The sequence below is a fragment of the Lethenteron reissneri genome, chromosome 56, assembly GCF_015708825.2.
Source record: "Lethenteron reissneri isolate LAM-NWPU_2019-01 chromosome 56, ASM1570882v1, whole genome shotgun sequence".
In the NCBI taxonomy this organism is placed as follows: domain Eukaryota; kingdom Metazoa; phylum Chordata; class Hyperoartia; order Petromyzontiformes; family Petromyzontidae; genus Lethenteron; species Lethenteron reissneri.
Window position 1 is genome coordinate 1760966 of NC_083834.1, and position 20314 is coordinate 1781279.

Genomic DNA, 20314 nt, shown 5'->3' on the forward strand with positions numbered 1-20314 from the left:
CTGGTGACGACGTGTGTGTGTCTGGTGATGACGTGTGTGTGTCTGGTGATGACGTGTGTGTGTCTGGTGATGACGTGTGTGTGTCTGGTGATGACGTGTGTGTGTCTGGTGACGACGTGTGTGTGTCTGGTGATGACGTGTGTGTGTCTGGTGATGACGTGTGTGTGTCTGGTGACGACGTGCGTGTGTCTGGTGATGACGTGTGTGTGTCTGGTGATGACGTGTGTGTGTCTGGTGATGACGTGTGTGTGTCTGGTGACGACGTGTGTGTGTCTGGTGATGACGTGTGTGTGTCTGGTGATGACGTGTGTGTGTCTGGTGACGACGTGTGTGTGTCTGGTGATGACGTGTGTGTGTCTGGTGATGACGTGCGTGTGTCTGGTGATGACGTGTGTGTGTCTGGTGATGACGTGTGTGTGTCTGGTGACGACGTGCGTGTGTCTGGTGACGACGTGTGTGTGTCTGGTGATGACGTGTGTGTGTCTGGTGATGACGTGTGTGTGTCTGGTGATGACGTGTGTGTGTCTGGTGATGACGTGTGTGTGTCTGGTGATGACGTGTGTGTGTCTGGTGACGACGTGCGTGGGTGTGCACGTGCAGAGTGAGTGCAGCGGTGAGCGCTACGCTTCGCAAAGATCCAGGCCTCCCGGGGTTCGATTCACGCTCACAGCCAACACCGGTGACGAATATCTGAACCGGCCCTGGGCCTCCCCTAGTTCGACTCAGCCTCAAATGAGTACTTGGTGCGATGTGTAAACATCGCCACTGGGGAGACAAAGACGGCCGGGCGTGGTGCTGGCCACCCACTTCCTCGTGCGCCGTGCCGGCCTTCATAGGTGCTCGCTAACGGCGCTTGCCCCAAAAGTCTATTAAGGCTACACGGGCGATCTTTGTCTTTGTGTTCTGGTCATTTGTTAAAAAGAGCTTCATAGTTCGTAAGATTCCTACAGGATAGATACAGATTCTGATTCTGTCTGTGTGTGTGTGTCTGTGTGTGTGTGTGTCTGTGTGTGTCTGTGTGTGTGTGCGTCAGGATCTGGGCCTGGCTGCCGAGTTTGTTTTATCGTCGTCGGTGGATGAGCTGCTCCATCTCCTGGCCACGAGCGGCCACGTCAAGGTGCGCGGCACAGCCGGCCCTCACCACACACGTGGCGCGCTGACCCACACGCCCTCACACACCCTCACCCACACACAAGCTCACCCACACACACTCACCCACACACAAGCTCACACACCCTCACCCACACACCCTCACCCACACACCCTCACCCACACACCTTTACCCACACTTCCTCACACACACACCCACACACACCCTCACCCACACACACCCTCACCCACACACCCTCACCCACACACCCTCACACACACACCCTCACACACACACCCACACACACCCTCACCCACACCCACACACACCCTCACCCACACACCCTCACACACCCTCACTCACACACACTCACACACCCTCACCCACACACACTCACACACCCTCACCCACACACACTCACCCACACACCCTCACCCACACACCCTCACCCACACACCCTCACCCACACACACACACACACCCTCACCCACACACACTCACCCACACACCCTCACACTCTCACACACCCTCACCCACACACTCTCACACACCCTCACCCACACACCCTCACCCACACACACTCACCCACACACCCTCACACTCTCACACACCCTCACCCACACACCCTCACCCACACACACCCTCTACCCCACACACGCACGCTCACCTCCACACTTTCACCCGCACGCATTCACACACGCGCTCCCACACGCGCTCACCTACCTGTCCTACATACACATCATGTAAACAAACCAGCCACCCACGCTCAAGTTCACCACGCCACGCCGACACAATGCACCACTCGGCGCACGCCACCCCCACAACGCACCAGCCACCCCACACCCAGCAGGAGCCCAGCGGTGCCAGCTCGGCGCTTTCTGCTTCCCCCGAGCTTCCTGTTACACCTCTACCTGCCCCCCCGCCCCCCCGTAGCGACGATGAGGGTCAGCCTCACCACGGAGACGATTTATCGGGGATCCTCAGCGCAGTGTGGCCGTGCGCTCCCCCCCCCCCCTCTCGCGCTCCCGCAGGTGCTGCTGGAGGACCTGGAGCCCGTGCAGGTGTTCGTGCCGGCGCCGCTCGGCGAGCACCGGCCGCTGGTGCTGCAGCTGCTCAGCGCCGCCTGCGGGCGCGACTGCTCGGGCCTGGAGGGCCCCGCCGCCGCCGGCGGCTACCTGCTCCTGCTGCGGCCGCGGGGCGGGGCGGGCGGCGACGCCGCTGCCGCCAGCTGCCGGCACCACCGGCACCACGGGCACCACGAGCAGCAGCAGCAGGAGCAGCAGCAGGAGCAGCAGCAGGAGCAGCAGCAGGAGCTGCAGCAGGAGCAGCACCACGGGCAACAGCAGCAGCAGCAGCAGGCCGGACGTGGAAATGGCAGCGGCGCTGTGGAGGAGCCCGGCGCAAGCGGAGAGGACTTTCTGGCCGCGTACGACGAGGGCGACGAGGGCGGCGGTGATGGTGGCGTTGGTGGCGGTGACGGTGACGGTGGCGGCGGTGACGGTGGTGGCGGTGGCGGTGGTGACGGTGGCGTTGGTGACGGTGGCGTTGGTGACGGTGGCGTTGGTGACGGTGGCGTTGGTGACGGTGGCGTTGGTGACGGCGGCGGTGGTGACGGTCGCGAGGAGGAACGACGAGACCGGGGTGAAGAGGCACAAAGCCTCGAGGAGGAGAGGAGACGGTGGAGAGAAGAGGGCGACCGGACGGAAAAGGGGATGAGACTCGGCGAAGAAGCGAGGACGAGGAGGAGGGAAGAGGGGAGCGCCGTGGGTGAGGAGGGGAGCGCCGTGGGTGAGGAGGGGAGCGCCGTGGGTGACGAGGGGAGCGCCGTGGGTGAGGAGGGGAGCGCCGTGGGTGACGAGGGGAGCGCCGTGGGTGAGGAGGGGAGCGCCGTGGGTGACGAGGGGAGCGCCGTGGGTGAGGAGGGGAGCGCCGTGGGTGACGAGGGGAGCGCCGTGGGTGAGGAGGGGAGCGCCGTGGGTGAGGAGGGGAGCGCCGTGGGTGAGGAGGTGAGCGCCTTGGCCGAGGAGCCGAGCGGCGTCGTGGGTGAGGAGCCGAGCGGCGTGCGACCCCGGGGCGGCGAGGCCGGGGGGGCCGGGGGGGGCGGGGGAAGCGGCCGAGCGGAGTGGTGCGGCCGGACGATGAGGGTCAGCCTCACCACGGAGACCATCAACACGCTGCAGGACGTGCAGGTGAGAGGCTCGCCGCGGCAGCGGCAGTGACAGCGACAGCTCTGTCGTCGTCGCCATCATCGTCGTCGTCGTCGCTCTCCGTTGGTTCGTGCCCTCGATAGCCTCTCGTTGGTTGCTGCCTTATCACCACCGCTGTCAACCACCTCCACGACCACCTCCACGACTATGACCTCCGATCTCTGACCTCTGACCTCCGATCTCTGACCTCTGACCTCCGACCTCTGTCCACCCAACAGCGGGATAATACAAATGGGCTCACGGATGGGTTCACCACAGTCTGTGATCGGCAGGTTTTTCGTGTAAATTTTGACTTGAAGCTTCCGTGACTGCAGGAATTCATATTCTTTGGGTCTTTCGGTAAAGCCACGTAGATAGAAAAATATCACGACGTTTCGATCGCAACACAAGCAAATCTAGCTGGAGAGAAATAATATGTTGTTCCTGCCACAGTAGCTCTCCCACTATATTTTTTCACCTGATGACGATTGCTTGTGTTGCGATCAAAACGCCGTGATATTTTTCATTTTTTTATTTTTTCTATCTACGTGAACCATAGAATAGGTTTTTCGTGTGATTGGCGGGGTAAAGTGTGGGTGACTCCCCTCACCTCTTCCAACAGCCCGGCATGTGTCTGGGACCTTTTTGCCAGGATCAAAATGATGAAAAAGACAGAATAGGCTTCTACCCTTTTCTGGCAATAAAACACGAGCTGTGTTACGATGCTCAAGAGCCAAGTAGACGCACCTATTGCGAGGAATCAAGTCTGCATGCTTGTGGCAAAACATGCAAGCGAACATGCGTCTGTTAACATCGTTTGCATTGTCTTTGCAACTGATGGGCCTACACCAGAGACCACCTGCTTCATGGCCTTGTGTCACCACCCGAGTTAGGCCAGAGAACGCCAAAATGCGAACAGTACAAAGGCAATGCAAGATTTGCAGCTTTAGTGACTGCAGGAATCCATGCTCTTTGGTTCTTTCGGTAAAGTCACGTAGGTAGAAACAAAAATAATCGATCACGACGTTTCGATTGCAACACAAGCAATCGTCATCAGGTGGGACAACCACAGCAAGGAAACCGACCTCTCGACCCGACCTCGCGACCCGACCTCGCGACCCCTGACCTCGCGACCCCTGACCGCGTGCGGTGCGGGGACCCCCTCCAGGTGTGCAGCCTGCTGCTGGTGGCGCTGCACTCGGGCGTGCTGCAGGAGCAGCGCAAGGCGTTCCAGCGCGTCGCCTGCTACGCCGTGCGGCTGCACAGCGAGCAGACGTCCACGCGGCCCGCCATCGCGCACGCCCTGGAGGCGCTCAAGGCAGGTCGCGCGACACGTCCGTCCCGGCGTGGAAGAGTAGACCAAACAAATACCTCTGGCGGGGGGAGGCCCCTTGCGCCGGCGGTGGCGTGAGCGAGCGGTTGCGGGGGCTGCGCTTTTACCCGTGGGGAGCCGTGCACGGTGACCCCACTGCTTACCAATCACGGGGCCTGTACAAAGCGGCAAGTCGTCAGAGTAATAATGAAGGATGATGATAGGAATAGTCGTGTTTATTTTGTGCTGCTCCCCTCACAGAAGCGAACCTCGCAAAGCGCTGCACGATCGAAACCAGAATAAAATTGCTGACGCTTTACACGTGTAAAAGGGCCGGCGATCGAAGATCGGATGTTGAGATGAGAAGTACAAACAGCGACGACGGTCGCGGAGTCTCTGATGTTGTTGCGCCGCCCCTCACCGTCGCTGCGCCGCCCTCGTGCCCGTTGCCGCGCAGGTGGAGGCCCTGGGCTTGTGCGACACGATCAGCGGCTCCATCGAGGAGGTGAACGCACGCTTCGTGCAGGAGGCCGAGGGCGACATGGAGGAGGTGGAGCGCTACAGCATGCAGCAGTACTACAAGGAGACCATGATACAGGCGTTCAACTTCGGATTTGAGGTGCGCGGCGGCAGCGGGACGGAGCGGGGCGTGGATACGCGTTGTGTTGTGTTCGCACACGTGCGTGTGCGAACACAACACAACGCACACGTGCGTGTGCGTTGTGTTGTCGACACACGCGCGGTGACGGCCGGGGCGGCCTGCCTGATTGGAACCACCGAGCGCTTCCGCTCGGCCGAGTTGAGCACACGACAGGACGCGCACGTGCCCACGTGCCCCCACGTGCCCCCACGTGCCCCCACGTGCCCCCACGTGCCCCCACGTGTTCACGTGCCCCCACGTGCCCCCACGTGTTCACGTGTTCACGTGCCCCCACGTGCCCCCACGTGTTCACGTGCTCACGTGCCCCCACGTGCCCCCACGTGCCCCCACGTGCCCCCACGTGCCCCCACGTGCGTGTGATTGCAGTGACAAAGGCGGCCGGGCGTGGTGCTGGCTACCCACACCCGCACGTGTTGCCGTGCCGACCTTCATAGGTGCTACTCGCTAACGGCACTTGCCCCAGCGGTCTGTTTAAGGCTATAGAGGGGTTCTTTGTCTTTGTATCTTCTTGTGCATGTGCATGCATGTGGGTAGGCACTAAACTAATACACTCTCCAACACTCACTCTCTCCACTCTCTCACCCGGCTCTCTCCCGCGTGCCCCCCCCCCCCCCCATACCACCCCCCAGTACCACAAGGAGGTGGTGCGGCTCATGTCGGGCGAGTCGCGGCAACGCGTGGGCGACCACTTCATCAGCTTCGCCCGCAAGTGGATGGAGTACGTGCTGAGCAAGTGTGAGAGCGGACGAGGCACCCGGCCCAGGTACTCACCCGCTCGCCTGCTCGCCCACTCGCCTGCCCATTTACTTGCCCACTCACTCACCCGCTCGCATGCTCGCCCACTCGCTTGCCCATTTACTTGCCCACTCACTCACTCGCTCGCCCGCACAGTTGTTCGCCCACTCGCTCGCTCACTCACTCACTCATCTGCCCGCTCGCTCACTCGCTCGCCCGCACAGTCGTTCGCCCACTCGCTCACTCACTCGCTCGTCTGCCCGCTCGCTCACTCGCTCGTCTGCCCGCTCGCTCACTCGCTCGTCTGCCCGTTCGCTCACTCGCTCGCCCGCCCACCTGACACGGCACCACATATTTACACGCAGGAAGCTTGAGAGACGATATTCTCAACCAACTGCCTGACCCGAGAGACAAGACGCGCTGCATCGATGTCCGTCGTGTGCTTCTGTAGTTTTGGCGCATCCCTTTCCCCGTCTGTCCGTGTCACCGTCCGTGCCAGTTTGCCAGACTGTCTTCCTGCCTGGTGCGTCCGCCCGTGCGTGGTGTGTGCGTGCGGTGTGATGAGAGAGTCGTGACTACGAGCGAGCGACCGCGTTCCTGCGAACCGGTTTTCGCGCGGCGACGGGTGGCCCCCGCGGTCCCCCGCGTCGCACGTTGCCTCGTGATGGCTTTGCCCGTCGCTGAATCCGCGCGACGTTTTGCGACGACCTCTGTTGACGCTCTTATGTGACGCGCCGGATCGAGGGGGGAGCGGCGCTTGTGGCACGAGCTGCCGCTGCCGACCGCGCGGCCGGTGGTCGTACCGAGGTGAGGAGCCGCGCTTGTGTAAGGTGGTGCCGACCGCGGCTTAGCTGTCCAATCACAAGCCTGACCCTTCCCTCTGTCCGTCCGTGCCTCCGTCCGTGCCTCCGTCTTGTCCGTCTTGTATTGTTATCAGGGCTTAATTTTTCACGGAAAATTTTCGCAGGTCACTGGATGACTGAATTCGGTTATATATGCTGGATGTGGTGGTGTGCCAGGCGCGGAAATATTTTCCGTACCGCTGGTATTAACGTGAAACTAAACCACTCAACTATTTTGATTTTACCAACGAAGGCCCACTGAGCCACGTAGCTCTTTTTCAGAAGTCACCTGGCCACAAATGACAGCTCAACGAAGTGGCTTATCAACTGGAAATGTACAGCAGCCAAACACTCTGAATGCACATTGATTCTGAATGTGGAGGGAAAAACTGGAGGACCCGGAGGAAAATCCACGTGACCACAGGGAAAGAGAGAGACACGCAAACTCAAAATATATGCAGGTGTTGGGGTCGCGATCGTACCCGCGACCTCCTGTATACCAGGCGAGGCAGGTAGCATCTCGCCACCGAGATGTCATCTGATGTTAGGCAGGTAACCGGTAGCAGCAGCCCCAGCGATTGGGATGCTGAACGTGGTGATCCGGCTATGTTCAATATTTGGCGGACAGACCCGGCCGCGAAATTAAGCCCTGATTGTGGTCATGTGATCTCGACCACTCTGCGCAATTGGTCGTAACCGCGTCTTGTGGTCGGGTTGGCGTGCTGTGATTGGTGGAAATGAGGTCATGTGGTGCGACTAATCCCACTCTGTGATTCCCTTGTGGTGGCGCCCGCGGTTGTTGACGGTGCGGTGATGGTGGCAGTGTTGCGTGTTTGATCAGTACGGGAAAATAGTTTTTGTGGTTTTTGTTTCTCGCTATTGGTGCCGGGTCACAGCATACATTTCTCACTTGAGGACAGCCACACACTCAGCCTGTGCGCTTAGTGGTTGTGCACCCGGCGACCCGAGTTGGATTCCCGCTCACGGCCACCAACACTGGGGACGATTATCTGAATCGGTCCTGGGCCCTAACCTCGGTCGACTTTACCTCGAATGGGTACCTGTAAACATCGGCACTCAGGGCGACAATGGCTGCCAAGCGTGGTGCTGGCCAACCACCCCCTCGTGCGCCGTCAAGGCCTGCATGGGTGCTCGCTAACAACACTTGCCCCAACTGTCTGCTAAAGCCTATACGGGGGATCTTTGTCTTTGTGAGTTGTAGTGGTGCAACACCGTGCTATGAACCAAGGGAACCCGAGTTCGATTCCCACTGATGGCCAGCCAACATCCGTGGTGATTATCTGGACTGGTCCTGTGCACCCCCCTAGGTCGGCTCAGCCTCAAATGTGTTCCTGGTGCGCTGTGTAAACATCGCCACTAGGGGAGACAAAGGCGGCCGGGCGTGGTGCTGGCCACCCACCCCCTCGTGCGCCGTGCCGGCCTTCATAGGTGCTGCTCACTTAACCGCATTTGCCCCAAACTTCTGTCAAAGGCTACACGGGGGATCTTTATCTTTGCAGGTGGGCGACGCAGGGATTTGAGTTCATCACGGCCATCGAGCCGGCCTTCATCTCCGCTCTGCCCGAGGAGGACTTTGTGGTGAGTCCTTGACCTTTTGACTCCGTGACCCCGATTCCCGAGCGGTCAGCGGGTGGAAGTTGCGCTGATTATTATAATTATTATAATAATAATGACATCCATAATACAGGTTTCTTTTTGGATGAGATCACGTAAATATTAATGTGTCGTTTAACTCGCCACTACCTGAAACGGCCAATTAGTAAGATTTGTCACGTAAACAAAACAAACCTTAATAATTAGGCTGTGGTCGGGTGGTGGCGGGTTTAACGACACATTTATATTTACGTGATCGAACCCACAACAACAAAACAACCTTCATTATTGATAATATTGGTCGCGAAAGCCTGCCACGTGTTAAATATAATAGTAATGATACCTGGGTAGCTTTGGTGTTGGCGCGATCGTGCGAGTCTATCGTCGCAGTAGTAGGAGGATCGGGTGATCTTACTGCTGCTGTTGCTACATGATCCCGATTGAGTGATCTGCAGTTGACCGTCATGCTGGCACACACACGGGCCTCCTCTTTTCGAGTTGTGTGTGTGTGGGCGTGATTGAGTAGGTGGGTGGGTGTGTGTGTGAGATTGAGTATGTGTGTGTCTGATTGAGTGGGTGTGTGTGTGTGACTGAGTGTGTGTGACTGAGTGTGTGTGTGCGAGTGGGTGGGTGTGAATAGTCTTTATTTTTTCATCATCGTGGATATCGGCAAAAAGCGTAACGGGGATTTTTAACTTCCACTACGAAGCAAATGGCACGCGGTAGTCATACCCATGACCGCAGTACTAACGGGGGTGGCCCGCCGGATTCGAACCACGAACCTCTGCCGCCTTGGCACGCCCCCGCCCGGCGGTGATGAGCGCCGCGCTGTTTGTGCCCCGCAGAGTCTGCAGACGCTCATCAACAGCTGCATCCTGCACGTGATCGGGAAACCGCACAGCCCCGGCGTCGGTACGAACCCATGCTGCGACGCTGCTGCGGCCCCACACCGACACAAAGACGCCCCCGTGTAGCCTTAGCAGACTGTAGGGGCAAGTGCTGTTAGCGAGTAGCACCGGTGAAGGCCGGCACTGTGGCACACGAGGGGGTGGGTGGCCAGCACCACGCCCGGCAGCCTTTGTCTCCCCAGTGGTGATGTTTACACACCGCACCGGGTACTCGGTGGTGGCCCACCACCGGTTCAGATAATCGTCACTGGCGTCGGACCTTGAGGAGAAATTGAACCCGGATCGCCGGGTTCATAGCGCAGCGCGTGCTCACCGCTGCGCCACCGTTCCCCACACGCACACGCACACATATCAAAGATCCCCAGTACAGACTTTAACAGGTGCTGTGCTGTTAGCGAGTAGCACCTATGAAGGCCTGCACAGCGCACGAGGGGGTGGGTGGTCAGCACCGCACCCGGTCGCCTTTGTCTCCCCTAGTGCCGACGTTTACACACCGCGCCAGCGTCATCGTTTACGACTGCGTCGACCTAGCGGAGAGCCAAAGCCCCATTTGAAATATTTGTCACCGGTGTTGGCGTTGAACGGGAATCGAACTCCCGCTCGCAGAGTTCGTAGCGCGGCACGCTAACCCCTTCGCCACCGCTCCCGCATGTGTACCCACCGACACTTAAGAAAGCGTATACACGTGTCACAGCGTGTGGTGTGTCTCGGTGTTTTTCTAATCTTTGTGTCTTTGTGTTTTGCTAATCTTTGTGTGTCTGTGTGTTCCCGTGTGCTGCTCGACTCCCGCCCCCACCTCCATGTGTGCCACGTGTGTGGCCCATGTTCATTGCGTCCCATGTGTGTCCTGTATCTGTCCTGTGCGTGTGCGCTGTGTGTCCCGTGTGTGTCCTGTATCTTCCCCGTGCATGTTCCATGTCTACCCCGTGTCTGCCCCGTGTCTGCCCCGTGTCTGCCCCGTGTCTACCCCGTGTCTGCCCCGTGTCTGCCCCGTGTCTACCCCGTGTCTGCCCCGTGTCTACCCCGTGTCTACCCCGTGTCTGCCCCGTGTCTGCCCCGTGTCTACCCCGTGTCTGCCCCGTGTCTACCCCGTGTCTGCCCCGTGTCTGCCCCGTGTCTGCCCCGTGTCTGCCCCGTGTCTGCCCCGTGTCTACCCCGTGTCTACCCCGTGTCTACCCCGTGTCTGCCCCGTGTTTGCCCCGTGTCTACCACGTGTCTACCACGTGTCTACCCCGTGTCTACCCCGTGTCTACCCGTGTCTACCCCGTGTCTACCCCGTGTCTACCCCGTGTCTACCCCGTGTCTACCCCGTGTCTACCCATGTCTACCCCGTGTCTACCCCGTGTCTACCCCGTGTCTACCCCGTGTCTACCCGTGTCTACCCCATTTCTACCCCGTGTGTTTCCCCGTGCCAGCGATCCACAGGAACAGCCCACGCCCCATCAGCGTGCCGCGCTGTCACAGCGACCCGCCCGTGTTCAGCGTCTCGGTGCCCATCTCTTCCAGCCAGGACCCGATCAGGTATCCAACCCGATCCCCCTCTCCAGAATAGGAGGCGCCACATTCGAGACCCATACCTCGCTCATCTCCTGGCTTTGGCATTCGTAGCAGACGGCCGGTGTGACCCTCAACGGCATCGGAGCATGATAAAGACGCAAGTCACAGTGTAGTAGAACCCATGGGGATTCAAAGAGATGCAGAGCTATGTAGAGACCCTTCTAAATACATGGAGATACATGAAAGACAATTTTAGCCGTGCAACCCAAAGTGTGGGCCATGTAGTGAACCCACAGGGACACGTACATATGCATAGAGATGCATGGAGACCCTTAGAGATGCATAGAGACACGTAGAGACCCATGGAGATACGTTAAAGACAAGCCGCAGTGGTGACCGTGCATCCAAAACCGTGGGCCATGCAGTAGATGCAGAGAGACACAGAGACTCAAAGAGACACATAGAGACCCACATGAATACATAGTGATACGTAGAGACCCATAGAAATACATAGATAAGTAGAGACTCACATGAATACACAGAGACACATAGAGACCCACGTGAACACACAGAGATACGTAGAGACCCACAAATACACAGAGACACATAGAGACCCGCGTGAACACGTAGGGGTGCGTACAGAGACACGAGGGCCGGTAGTGTGGCGACCGTGACGTTGTGCGTGCCGCGTGCCCCAGGGTGCTGAGCCTGTCGGAGGGCGACCGCCTCTCCTCCCTCAGCTGCGAGCCCTTCAAGTCGCTGAGCCGCCACTCCAGCCCCACGGAGGAGCGCGAAGGTGAGGGGGGGGGGTGGCGGGGGGGGGGGGGGGCGTGGGGGTGGGGGTGGCAGGGGGTGGTGGGGGGTGGTGGGGGGTGATGTCCGAGCCACGCTTAGTCAGGGCTGTGCCCGGTTAGGGCCCAGCCAGGGTTTCCATCGATCAAGCCGAGTAGCGGTGGTGGTGGTGGTGGTGGTGGCGGCGGTGGCGGCGGTGGTGGTGGCGGTGGTGGTGGTGGCGGTGGTGGTGGTGGTGACGGCGGTGGTGGTGACGGTGGTGGTGGTGGCGGCGGCGGTGGTGGCGGCGGCGGTGGTGGTGGTGGCGTCGGTGGTGGTGGCGGCGGTGGTGGTGGTGATGGTGGCGGCGGCGGCGGCGGCGGTGGTGGTAGTGGTGGTGGCGGTGGTGGTGGTGGTGGTGGCGGCAGCGGTAGTGGTGGTGGCGTCGGTGGTGGTGGCGGCGGTGGTGGTGGTGATGGTGGCGGCGGCGGCGGCGGTGGTGGTGGTGGTGGTGGTGGCGGTGGTGGCGGTGGTGGTGGTGGTGGTGGCGGTGGTGGTGGTGGTGGTGGCGGCGGCGGTGGTGGTGGTGGCGTCGGTGGCGGTGGCGGTGGCGGCGGTGGTGGCGGCGGTGGTGGTGGTGATGGTGGCGGCGGTGGCGGTGGTGGTGGTGGTGGCGGTGGTGGTGGTGGTGGCGGTGGTGGCGGTGGTGGTGATGGTGCCTACGCTGCTGCACGTGGCTGTCTGTAAGCATCCAGCACTGTGGAGGCAGCAGCGAGGGCTGGTGGATCGCACGCAGATGATGTTGTGAATCTCTGCCTCCCTTGTGGACTCTGTCTGTGTGGGATTGAGCGTTTTCTCCGGGTGCTCCGGTTTCCTCCCAGGCACTCGATGATTATTGGCCGATAACGCCTTAATATGGTCCCGTGGATTTTTCTCCGGGTCCTCCCGATTTTTCCAACCACATTTCGAATCGACGTCACGCGTTTTAGAGGACATTTGGATGCCGCACATTTTCTCTGCTTGTCCGTGAGATGTCTCTCTCTGCTGGTCCGTGGGATATCTCTCTCTGCTGGTCTGTGAGATGTCTCTCTCTGACAGTGAGTGACCACGGCGTGGCGGTAGCGGCGTCGCGTTACAAGTTGATGTCATCATTATTTGTATTATTATATCTGAAGTATTATTATATCTGATTACATCTCCTCCGGTCGCTGGTAGGCTGCACCGTGACTGAAAAAAAACTTTTATTTGACCAGGTAAGGCCCACTGAGCTATGTAGATCTTTTCAGAAGCGACCAGGCCATCACGAATGATAGCTTAACGAAGTGGGCTCATCATCATCATCACCACGTGGAAATGCATAGCAGCAGTCAAATACTCTTAAACGCGTGGTGTCGTTGATTTTAAATGTGGAGGCAAAAACCGGAGTACCCTGAGAAAAATCCACGCGACCACGGGGAGAGAGAGAGAGACACGCAAACTCTAAATACAGCAGCAGGCGTCAGGGTGAGAATCGAACCCACGACCTCCTGCACACCAGGCGAGGTAGTTAACATCTCATCAGGGTCGGGATCGAACCCACGACCTCCTGTAGACCAGGCGAGGTAGTTAACATCTCATCAGGGTCGGGATCGAACCCACGACCTCCTGTAGACCAGGCGAGGTAGTTGACATCTCCTGCACGCCAGGCGAGGTGGCCATCGCGGGAGGGCATACTGGACGTGGTGTGCCTCGAGGCGTCGATTCGTTGATGACCGTCGGCTCTCGGTCCTGTGAGCATCGCACCTAACGAGTGCACGTGATTACCCCCTCCTCCAGCCACTAGAGGTCGCTACCACTACATCGGCACAATGCTAAATGAATAAGCGAAGAATTGATTCTTGAGTTGAATTGTAACCCTGTCTCTCCTGTTCCCTCCTCTCCACTGTCTCTGTTCTCAATCCCCCCCCCCCCCCCCGCGTTTCCCCGCGTCTCCCCCGTGTCCCCCCTGTCCCCCGCGTCTCCCCCGTGTCTCCCCGCGTCTCCCCGTGTTCCCCTTGTGTCTCCCCCCGCGTCTCCCTTGCGTCTCCCCGCGTCTCCCCGCGTCTTCCCGCGTCTCCCCGTGTCTCCCTACGTCTCCCCGCGTCTCCCCGCGTCTCCCCGCGTCTCCCCATGTCTCCCCGCGTCTCCCCGCGTCTCCCCGCGTTTCCCCGTGTCTCCCCGCGTCTCCCCGCGTCTCCCCGTGTCTCCCCGTGTCTCCCACTGTTGTCTCCACCCAGAGCCGAGTTTCCCGCGGGGGGAGCCGCTCGTCGTGGCCACGTCCACCCCCGTGCGCCGCAGCTGGGAGCTGACGGGCTTCGTCAACGAGGCCAAAGGTCAGGGCCCTCGCGGTCAGCACCGGCGCTCGCGCGCCAGCCCGCGTGCGCAAGCACGGCGGTCTGCACGTGTGCGCTTGTAATGTTGCGCGTGCCTGTCCGCGCGTACTCCCCCCCTATACTCGCCGGTCTGCGCGTGCGTGCGCGTGTCGAGGGGGGAGCTCCTACAGTCTGTTAAGGCTACACGGGGGGGGGGGGGGGAGCGATGGTGGAGCGGTTAGCGCGCTGCACCACAAAACCGACCACCCGAGCTCGATTCCCGCTTACGGCCAACACCAACAACGGTGACTGTTGTCTGAATCGATCTTGGGGGGAGCGTAGGTCGGCACGGTGTGTAGTAAACATCGCCACAGGAGAGATAAAGGCGGCCGGGCGTGGTGCTGGCCACCCACCCCCTCGTTTGCCCTGCCGGCCTTCGTAGGTGCTGCTACTCGCTCACAGCACTTGCTCCAACAGTCTGTTCAGGCTATAGGAGGTGGGGCGAGAATCTTTGTTCGTAACACTGCTGTGTGCGTGTGCATGTGCGTTCATGTGCGTGTGCGTTTATGTGTGTGCGTTCATGTGCGTGTGCAGAGGAGAGCTCGCGTTGCGGGCGCATGGAGCGCGTGCGCAAGGCGATGGCGCGCTTCGAGCAGAAGCTGGACGCGCAGAGCCAGCGACGCCGCGTGGTGGGCCGCGTGTGCAGCACGCCGCACGCCATCAACAACCTCATGCACGTGGGCCTCCGCAAGGTCACCTTCAAATGGCAGAGGGGCAACAAGATCGGTGAGGGATGCCACCCTCCCTCCTACCCCCTCCCTCCTCCCCCCTCCTTCCCCCTCCTCCCTCCGCCCACCCTTCCCCTGTGTGTTTGCGTGCGCCTGTGGTTGGCCGTGTAGGGGAGCGGTGGCGCAGTGGTTACCGCTCCGCTGAGCCACAGACCCGGCGAGCCGAGTTCGATTGCCGCTCACGGCCACCAACACCGGTGACGATTATCTGAACCGGTCCGGGGCTTTCTCTAGGTGGACTCAGCCTTAAATGAGTACCTGGTGCGGTGTGTAAACATCAGCACTGGAAAGACAAAGGCGGCCGGGCGTGGCGCTGGCCACCCACGCGTTCGTGTGCCGTGCCGGCCTTCGGGCCTGCTCGCTAACAGCACTTGCCCTAATAGTCTGGTAAAGCTATACGGGGGAACTTTGTCTTTATGCGCGTGCGTACCTGTGTGCGTGCATCTCTAGGTGAGGGGCAGTACGGAAAGGTGTACACGTGCGTCAACGTGGACACAGGAGAACTCATGGCCATGAAGGAGGTAACGACAGCGGCACAGAGGGCAGCCGCCAGTGCGCGTGTGCCAGGCTAGGTGCACCTGGAGGCCGTCGCACGAAGCGCCGCAGACTCCCTCGCCGGCGGCACGGGCCCACGGCACGGACGCGGCCGCTGTGGCTTCGCCGAGCGAGCGGTGCCGCGGTTGGCGCTGCGAACCCGGCGGCCCGAGTTCGATTCCCGCTTGCGGAGCGACGTCGGCGACAATACAGGGTGTTTCAAAGCGATGGACCCGATTTGAAATCGCTCTATCTCTGCAGCCACGAACCGCTCATGAATGAAACTCTTGCCACTTGAAAGGGCGGGGCATAGAGAGGGCGGGGCATAGAGAGGGAGGGGCATAGAGAGGGAGGGGCATAGAGAGGGCGGGGCATAGAGAGGGCGGGGCATAGAGAGGGCGGGGCATAGAGAGGGCGGGGCATAGAGAGGGAGGGGCATAGAGAGGGAGGGGCATAGAGAGGGAGGGGTATAGAGAGGGAGGGGCATAGAGAGGGAGGGGCATAGAGAGGGCGGGGCATAGAGAGGGAGGGGCATAGAGAGGGAGGGGCATAGAGAGGGCGGGGCATAGAGAGGGCGGGGCATAGAGAGGGAGGGGCATAGAGAGGGAGGGGCATAGAGAGGGAGGGGCATAGAGAGGGAGGGGCATAGAGAGGGAGGGGCATAGAGAGGGCGGGGCATAGAGAGGGAGGGGCATAGAGAGGGAGGGGCATAGAGAGGGCGGGGCATAGAGAGGGAGGAGCATAGAGAGGGAGGGGCATAGAGAGGGAGGGGTATAGAGAGGGAGGGGCATAGAGAGGGAGGGGCATAGAGAGGGCGGGGCATAGAGAGGGCGGGGTATAGAGAGGGAGGGGCATAGAGAGGGCGGGGCATAGAGAGGGCGGGGCATAGAGAGGGCGGGGCATAGAGAGGGCGGGGCATAGAGAGGGAGGGGCATAGAGAGGGAGGGGCATAGAGAGGGAGGGGCATAGAGAGGGAGGGGCATAGAGAGGGCGGGGTATAGAGAGGGAGGGGTATAGAGAGGGAGGGGCATAGAGAGGGAGGGGCATAGAGAGGGCGGGGCATAGAGAGGGCAGGGCATAGAGAGGGAGGGGCATAGAGAGGGAGGGGCATAGAGAGGGAGGGGCATAGAGAGGGAGGGGCATAGAGAGGGAGGGGCATAGAAAGGGCGGGGCATAGAGAGGGAGGGGCATAGAGAGGGAGGGGCATAGAGAGGGCGGTGCTTAGAGTTTCAAATGATCACCGCTCGATGCCTCTCCCAGTGCACAAACAGCCCCTAGCCTCAGTCATTCGCGAGGTGGTGACCCCGCAACACACAAGGGGCGTTTTGCGTTCTGCAGTTCGGCGAGACTGAATCCGTAATTGCAGTGCAGCGTGCGTTTCAACGGCGTTGTGGCATCGATCCGCCAATGTCAACGAGCATTCGTCGTTGGTACCGACAATTTGAGGAAGCAGGCTGCTGTTGATGTAAGGGGAAGAGCACGGGGCGACCACGCACCTCAGAGGGAAACGTGAGAAGAGAGGCGTTTGGGACGAATTCCACTATCGTCTCGATGTTGTCCGTACAGCAGGTGGAGGGCACATAGAGCATTTATAAAATGGTTAGTAAAACTTGATAGCTCATTAAACCGTTTGTAACTTTTTGTGTAATTGTAACATGTTGCCATCGTGAATATACTGCTTTGAAATTGAGTCCATCTTTTTGAAACACGCTGTATTATCTGAACCAGTCGAGGGCTTCCCCTAGGTCGACTCGGCCCCAAATTAATTGTCTACCGTGGTGCGCAAGTAAACATCAGCACTTGTGAGACACAGGTGGTGGCGGCGGGGCGTGGTGCTCTCCCCGCCTTCCCATCGTGCGCCGTGACGACCTTTTTAAATCCTTTCCCGTTCGGACGACGCCTGCAAAGTGTGCAGGTTTTGGATCGCGTTCACCGCCGAATCTCGGAGCGCGCTAGCAGCTCGGCGTTCGTTCTATTTCGAGAGGCGCGGCAGCAGCAGCAGCAGCGCCGCTTGTTTTTAAAGACATCGTTACTCGCCGCGGAAAACCGAAGCGACACGACTGCCGCCGCCACTCCGGTGGCCGGCAACAAACTGTGCCCGGCGCCCTCCCGCGTGGCCTTGTGGGAGCCTCGGTACCGATAAAGTCATTTTATTTTAGTTCCGTTCCGATGATGCACGTACTCACACGTGGGGAGCGGCGGTGTAGCGGTCGGAGCGCTGCGCTACGAACCCGGCGGCCCGAGTTCGATTCCCGCTCACACCCAACACCAGTGACGATTATCCGAACTGATAATGGGCTTCCCCTAGGTCGACTCAGCCTCAAATGAGTACCTGGTACGGTGTGTAGTAAACATCGCCACTCGGGAGACAAAGGCGGCCGGGCGTGGTGCTGGCCACCCACCCCCTCATGTGCCGTGCCATCCTTCGTAGGTGCTCGCTAACAGGGCTTGCCCCAACAGCCTGCTGAGGTTACACGGTGGATCTTTGTCTTTGTGTGAATGCGTGCGCGCGTGTGCGTGTGTGCGTGCGTTCTCGCTGGCCCCGTAGATTCGGTTTCAGCCCAACGACCACAAGACCATCAAGGAGACGGCGGACGAGATCAAGATCTTCGAAGGCATCAACCACTCCAACCTGGTCCGCTACTACGGCGTGGAGCTCCACCGGGTGGGTCCACGCACCTCTGCTGGGTGGACAATGCTGGGTGGACAATGTTGAGCGACAATAGTGGGTGGACATTGCCGTGTGTGTGTATATATATCTGCGTCCATCTCTCTGTGCATAGCTCCGTTTATCTCCACGTGTTTCTCTGCGCTCACCGCTCGCCGCGTCTTGCCTCTGCGCGCAGGAGGAGATGTACATCTTCATGGAGTACTGCGACGAGGGCACGCTGGAGGAGGTGTCCCGCCTGGGCCTGCAGGAGCCCGTCATCCGCCACTACACCAAGCAGATCTGCACGGCCATCACGGAGCTGCATGAGCGCGGCATCGTGCACCGCGACATCAAGGGTAGCGCAAGCCGCCACCGTCGTTGTGACATCATTCAGACGCCGTTGTGACATCATTCCAGCGCGACATCGCACGCGTTTAGAGTATTTGGATGCTGCTATAAGTTTCTACGATGACGATGCTGAAATTGTCCACTTCGTTGAGCTGTCATTTGTGGTGGCCACGTCGCTTCTGAAAGAGCTGCACAGCTCAGCGGGGCCCTGACCTGGCAAAATACAAAATAGTTTATATATTTACTTATATATATTTTATCGTTTTAATCGCTGGCACCTCCTCAAAGCACCTGACCAACAAGAGAGAGTCGCCCTCTCTCGGCGGGGGGCTCTCGCTGGCGCTCCTTTCCCGGAGGCCCCTTCCGGCGGCAGCGGTGTGAGCGAGCACTTGCAAGGGCTGCGCCTTTGTCTTTCTTTACCGTGCAGCTGAGCGCCGGATGTCTTTATTTTTTTTTCATTCCCCCTCCGTCGCTAGGAGCGAACATCTTCCTGACGTCGACGGGGCACATCAAGCTGGGAGACTTTGGGTGCTCGGTGAAGCTGAAGAACATCTCGCAGACCATGCCCGGGGAGGTGAACAGCACGCTCGGCACAGCCGGTGAGCGGGCGACCACAACGACGGCCGCCGATCGGCGGCGCCCGTCAAACCACGGGGATGGGTCACCCCGGCGCACGCACACACGCACACATACATTCACGCACGCACACATACATACACGCACACACACGTACGCACGCACACATACATACATGCACGCATGCATACACGCACACACACGTACGCACGCACACATACATACATAACAACAACAACAACAACCGCCATTCGCCACTAAGTGGCGGTGACGTCACCACGACGCTTGTGCCACACGCACACATACATACACGCACGCATGGGCAGAATCAGGGCGCAGCAACGCAACACGGTACATGGCATTGAGAGACCGCACATCGAGGCTTGAGACGGAGTGGCAGTTGAAGGAGGGCGTTCGCCAGAAACGACGTCCGCCATCCGTACGGAGCAGTGGGCGAGGGGGGGGGGGGTGAGGCCTTCATCCAGCAGTGGAGAGACCACGGCTGATGATGCTGATGATGACGACGCTGCTGCTGCCGTGTGCGTGTAGCGTGGCGATTAGCGCCGCGCTACGAACTCGGCGCCCCGAGTTCCGATTCCCGCTCACGGCCAACACCAGCCGACGATCATTGGGGACCTGCTACGTACCTGCTACGGTGCGTAAGCATCGCCACTGAGGAGACAAAGGCGGCCGGACTTGGTGTTGGCCACCCGCCCCCTCGTGTGCCGTGCCGGCCTTCACCGTTGCTACTCGCGAACAGCGCTTGCCCCGACAGTCTGTTAATGGCTAAACGGGGGATCTTTGCTCCTTGTGCAGCGTACATGGCCCCAGAAGTGATCACGCGGGCACGGGGCGAAGGGCACGGCCGGGCGGCCGACATCTGGAGCCTGGGCTGCGTCCTCATCGAGATGGCGACAGGGAAGGTGAGGCCGAGACGACGGCGACCAGGTCCCCCGCGTCGGCCTACGCGGCCTACGTGGCGGCCTACGTGGCGGCCTACGTGGCGGCCTACGTGGCGGCCTACGTGGCGGCCTACGTGGCGGCCTAAGTGGCGGCCTACGCGCACAGCGGTCGGGGACAAGTGCGGATGTGAGCGGGTCGACGGCCAGCGCCTCGCCCGGCCGTGTGTCTCCCCGTTGCGTGCGTGTCAGAGGTCGCAATCGGGTACCCGATACCCGTACCCTACCCGATACCCGGCTACCCGTTTGCGACCCTGGTGCGGCCGGGTACGGGTAGCCGGGTAAGGAATCAAAACCCGTTTGCGACCTCTGGTGTGTGTACGGAGGTGCGGGGGGAAGGACAACAAACTAAAGACAAAAAGCAGTTTTAAAGAAATTTTTTTGTCAACCTCGATGATGATGTAAAAGTGCGTAGCTTGAGTAGCTTCCTGATATGGGAAGGGAGAGCGTTCCAGACGGCCGCAGAAGTGCATCTGAAAGTACGCGATGTGGTGGCCGTCTTGATTCGATGGC

General features: G+C 59.9%; 1 protein-coding gene across 1 annotated transcript in view; it reads left to right on the plus strand.

The window, feature by feature from the left end:
* Positions 1–20314, plus strand: part of MAP3K4 (mitogen-activated protein kinase kinase kinase 4) — a 106292-nt gene that overhangs the window by 77922 nt on the left and 8056 nt on the right. The window contains exons 11-27 of the mRNA XM_061574745.1: positions 1034–1117; positions 2122–2895; positions 3115–3279; positions 4445–4594; positions 5046–5207; positions 5879–6012; positions 8347–8425; positions 9286–9352; positions 10764–10869; positions 11544–11641; positions 13872–13967; positions 14541–14732; positions 15185–15255; positions 17817–17933; positions 18115–18274; positions 18743–18865; positions 19659–19765. Of these exons, the coding sequence (XP_061430729.1) occupies positions 1034–1117; positions 2122–2895; positions 3115–3279; positions 4445–4594; positions 5046–5207; positions 5879–6012; positions 8347–8425; positions 9286–9352; positions 10764–10869; positions 11544–11641; positions 13872–13967; positions 14541–14732; positions 15185–15255; positions 17817–17933; positions 18115–18274; positions 18743–18865; positions 19659–19765 (2685 nt within the window). The remainder of the gene's footprint in view (positions 1–1033; positions 1118–2121; positions 2896–3114; positions 3280–4444; positions 4595–5045; positions 5208–5878; positions 6013–8346; positions 8426–9285; positions 9353–10763; positions 10870–11543; positions 11642–13871; positions 13968–14540; positions 14733–15184; positions 15256–17816; positions 17934–18114; positions 18275–18742; positions 18866–19658; positions 19766–20314) is intronic.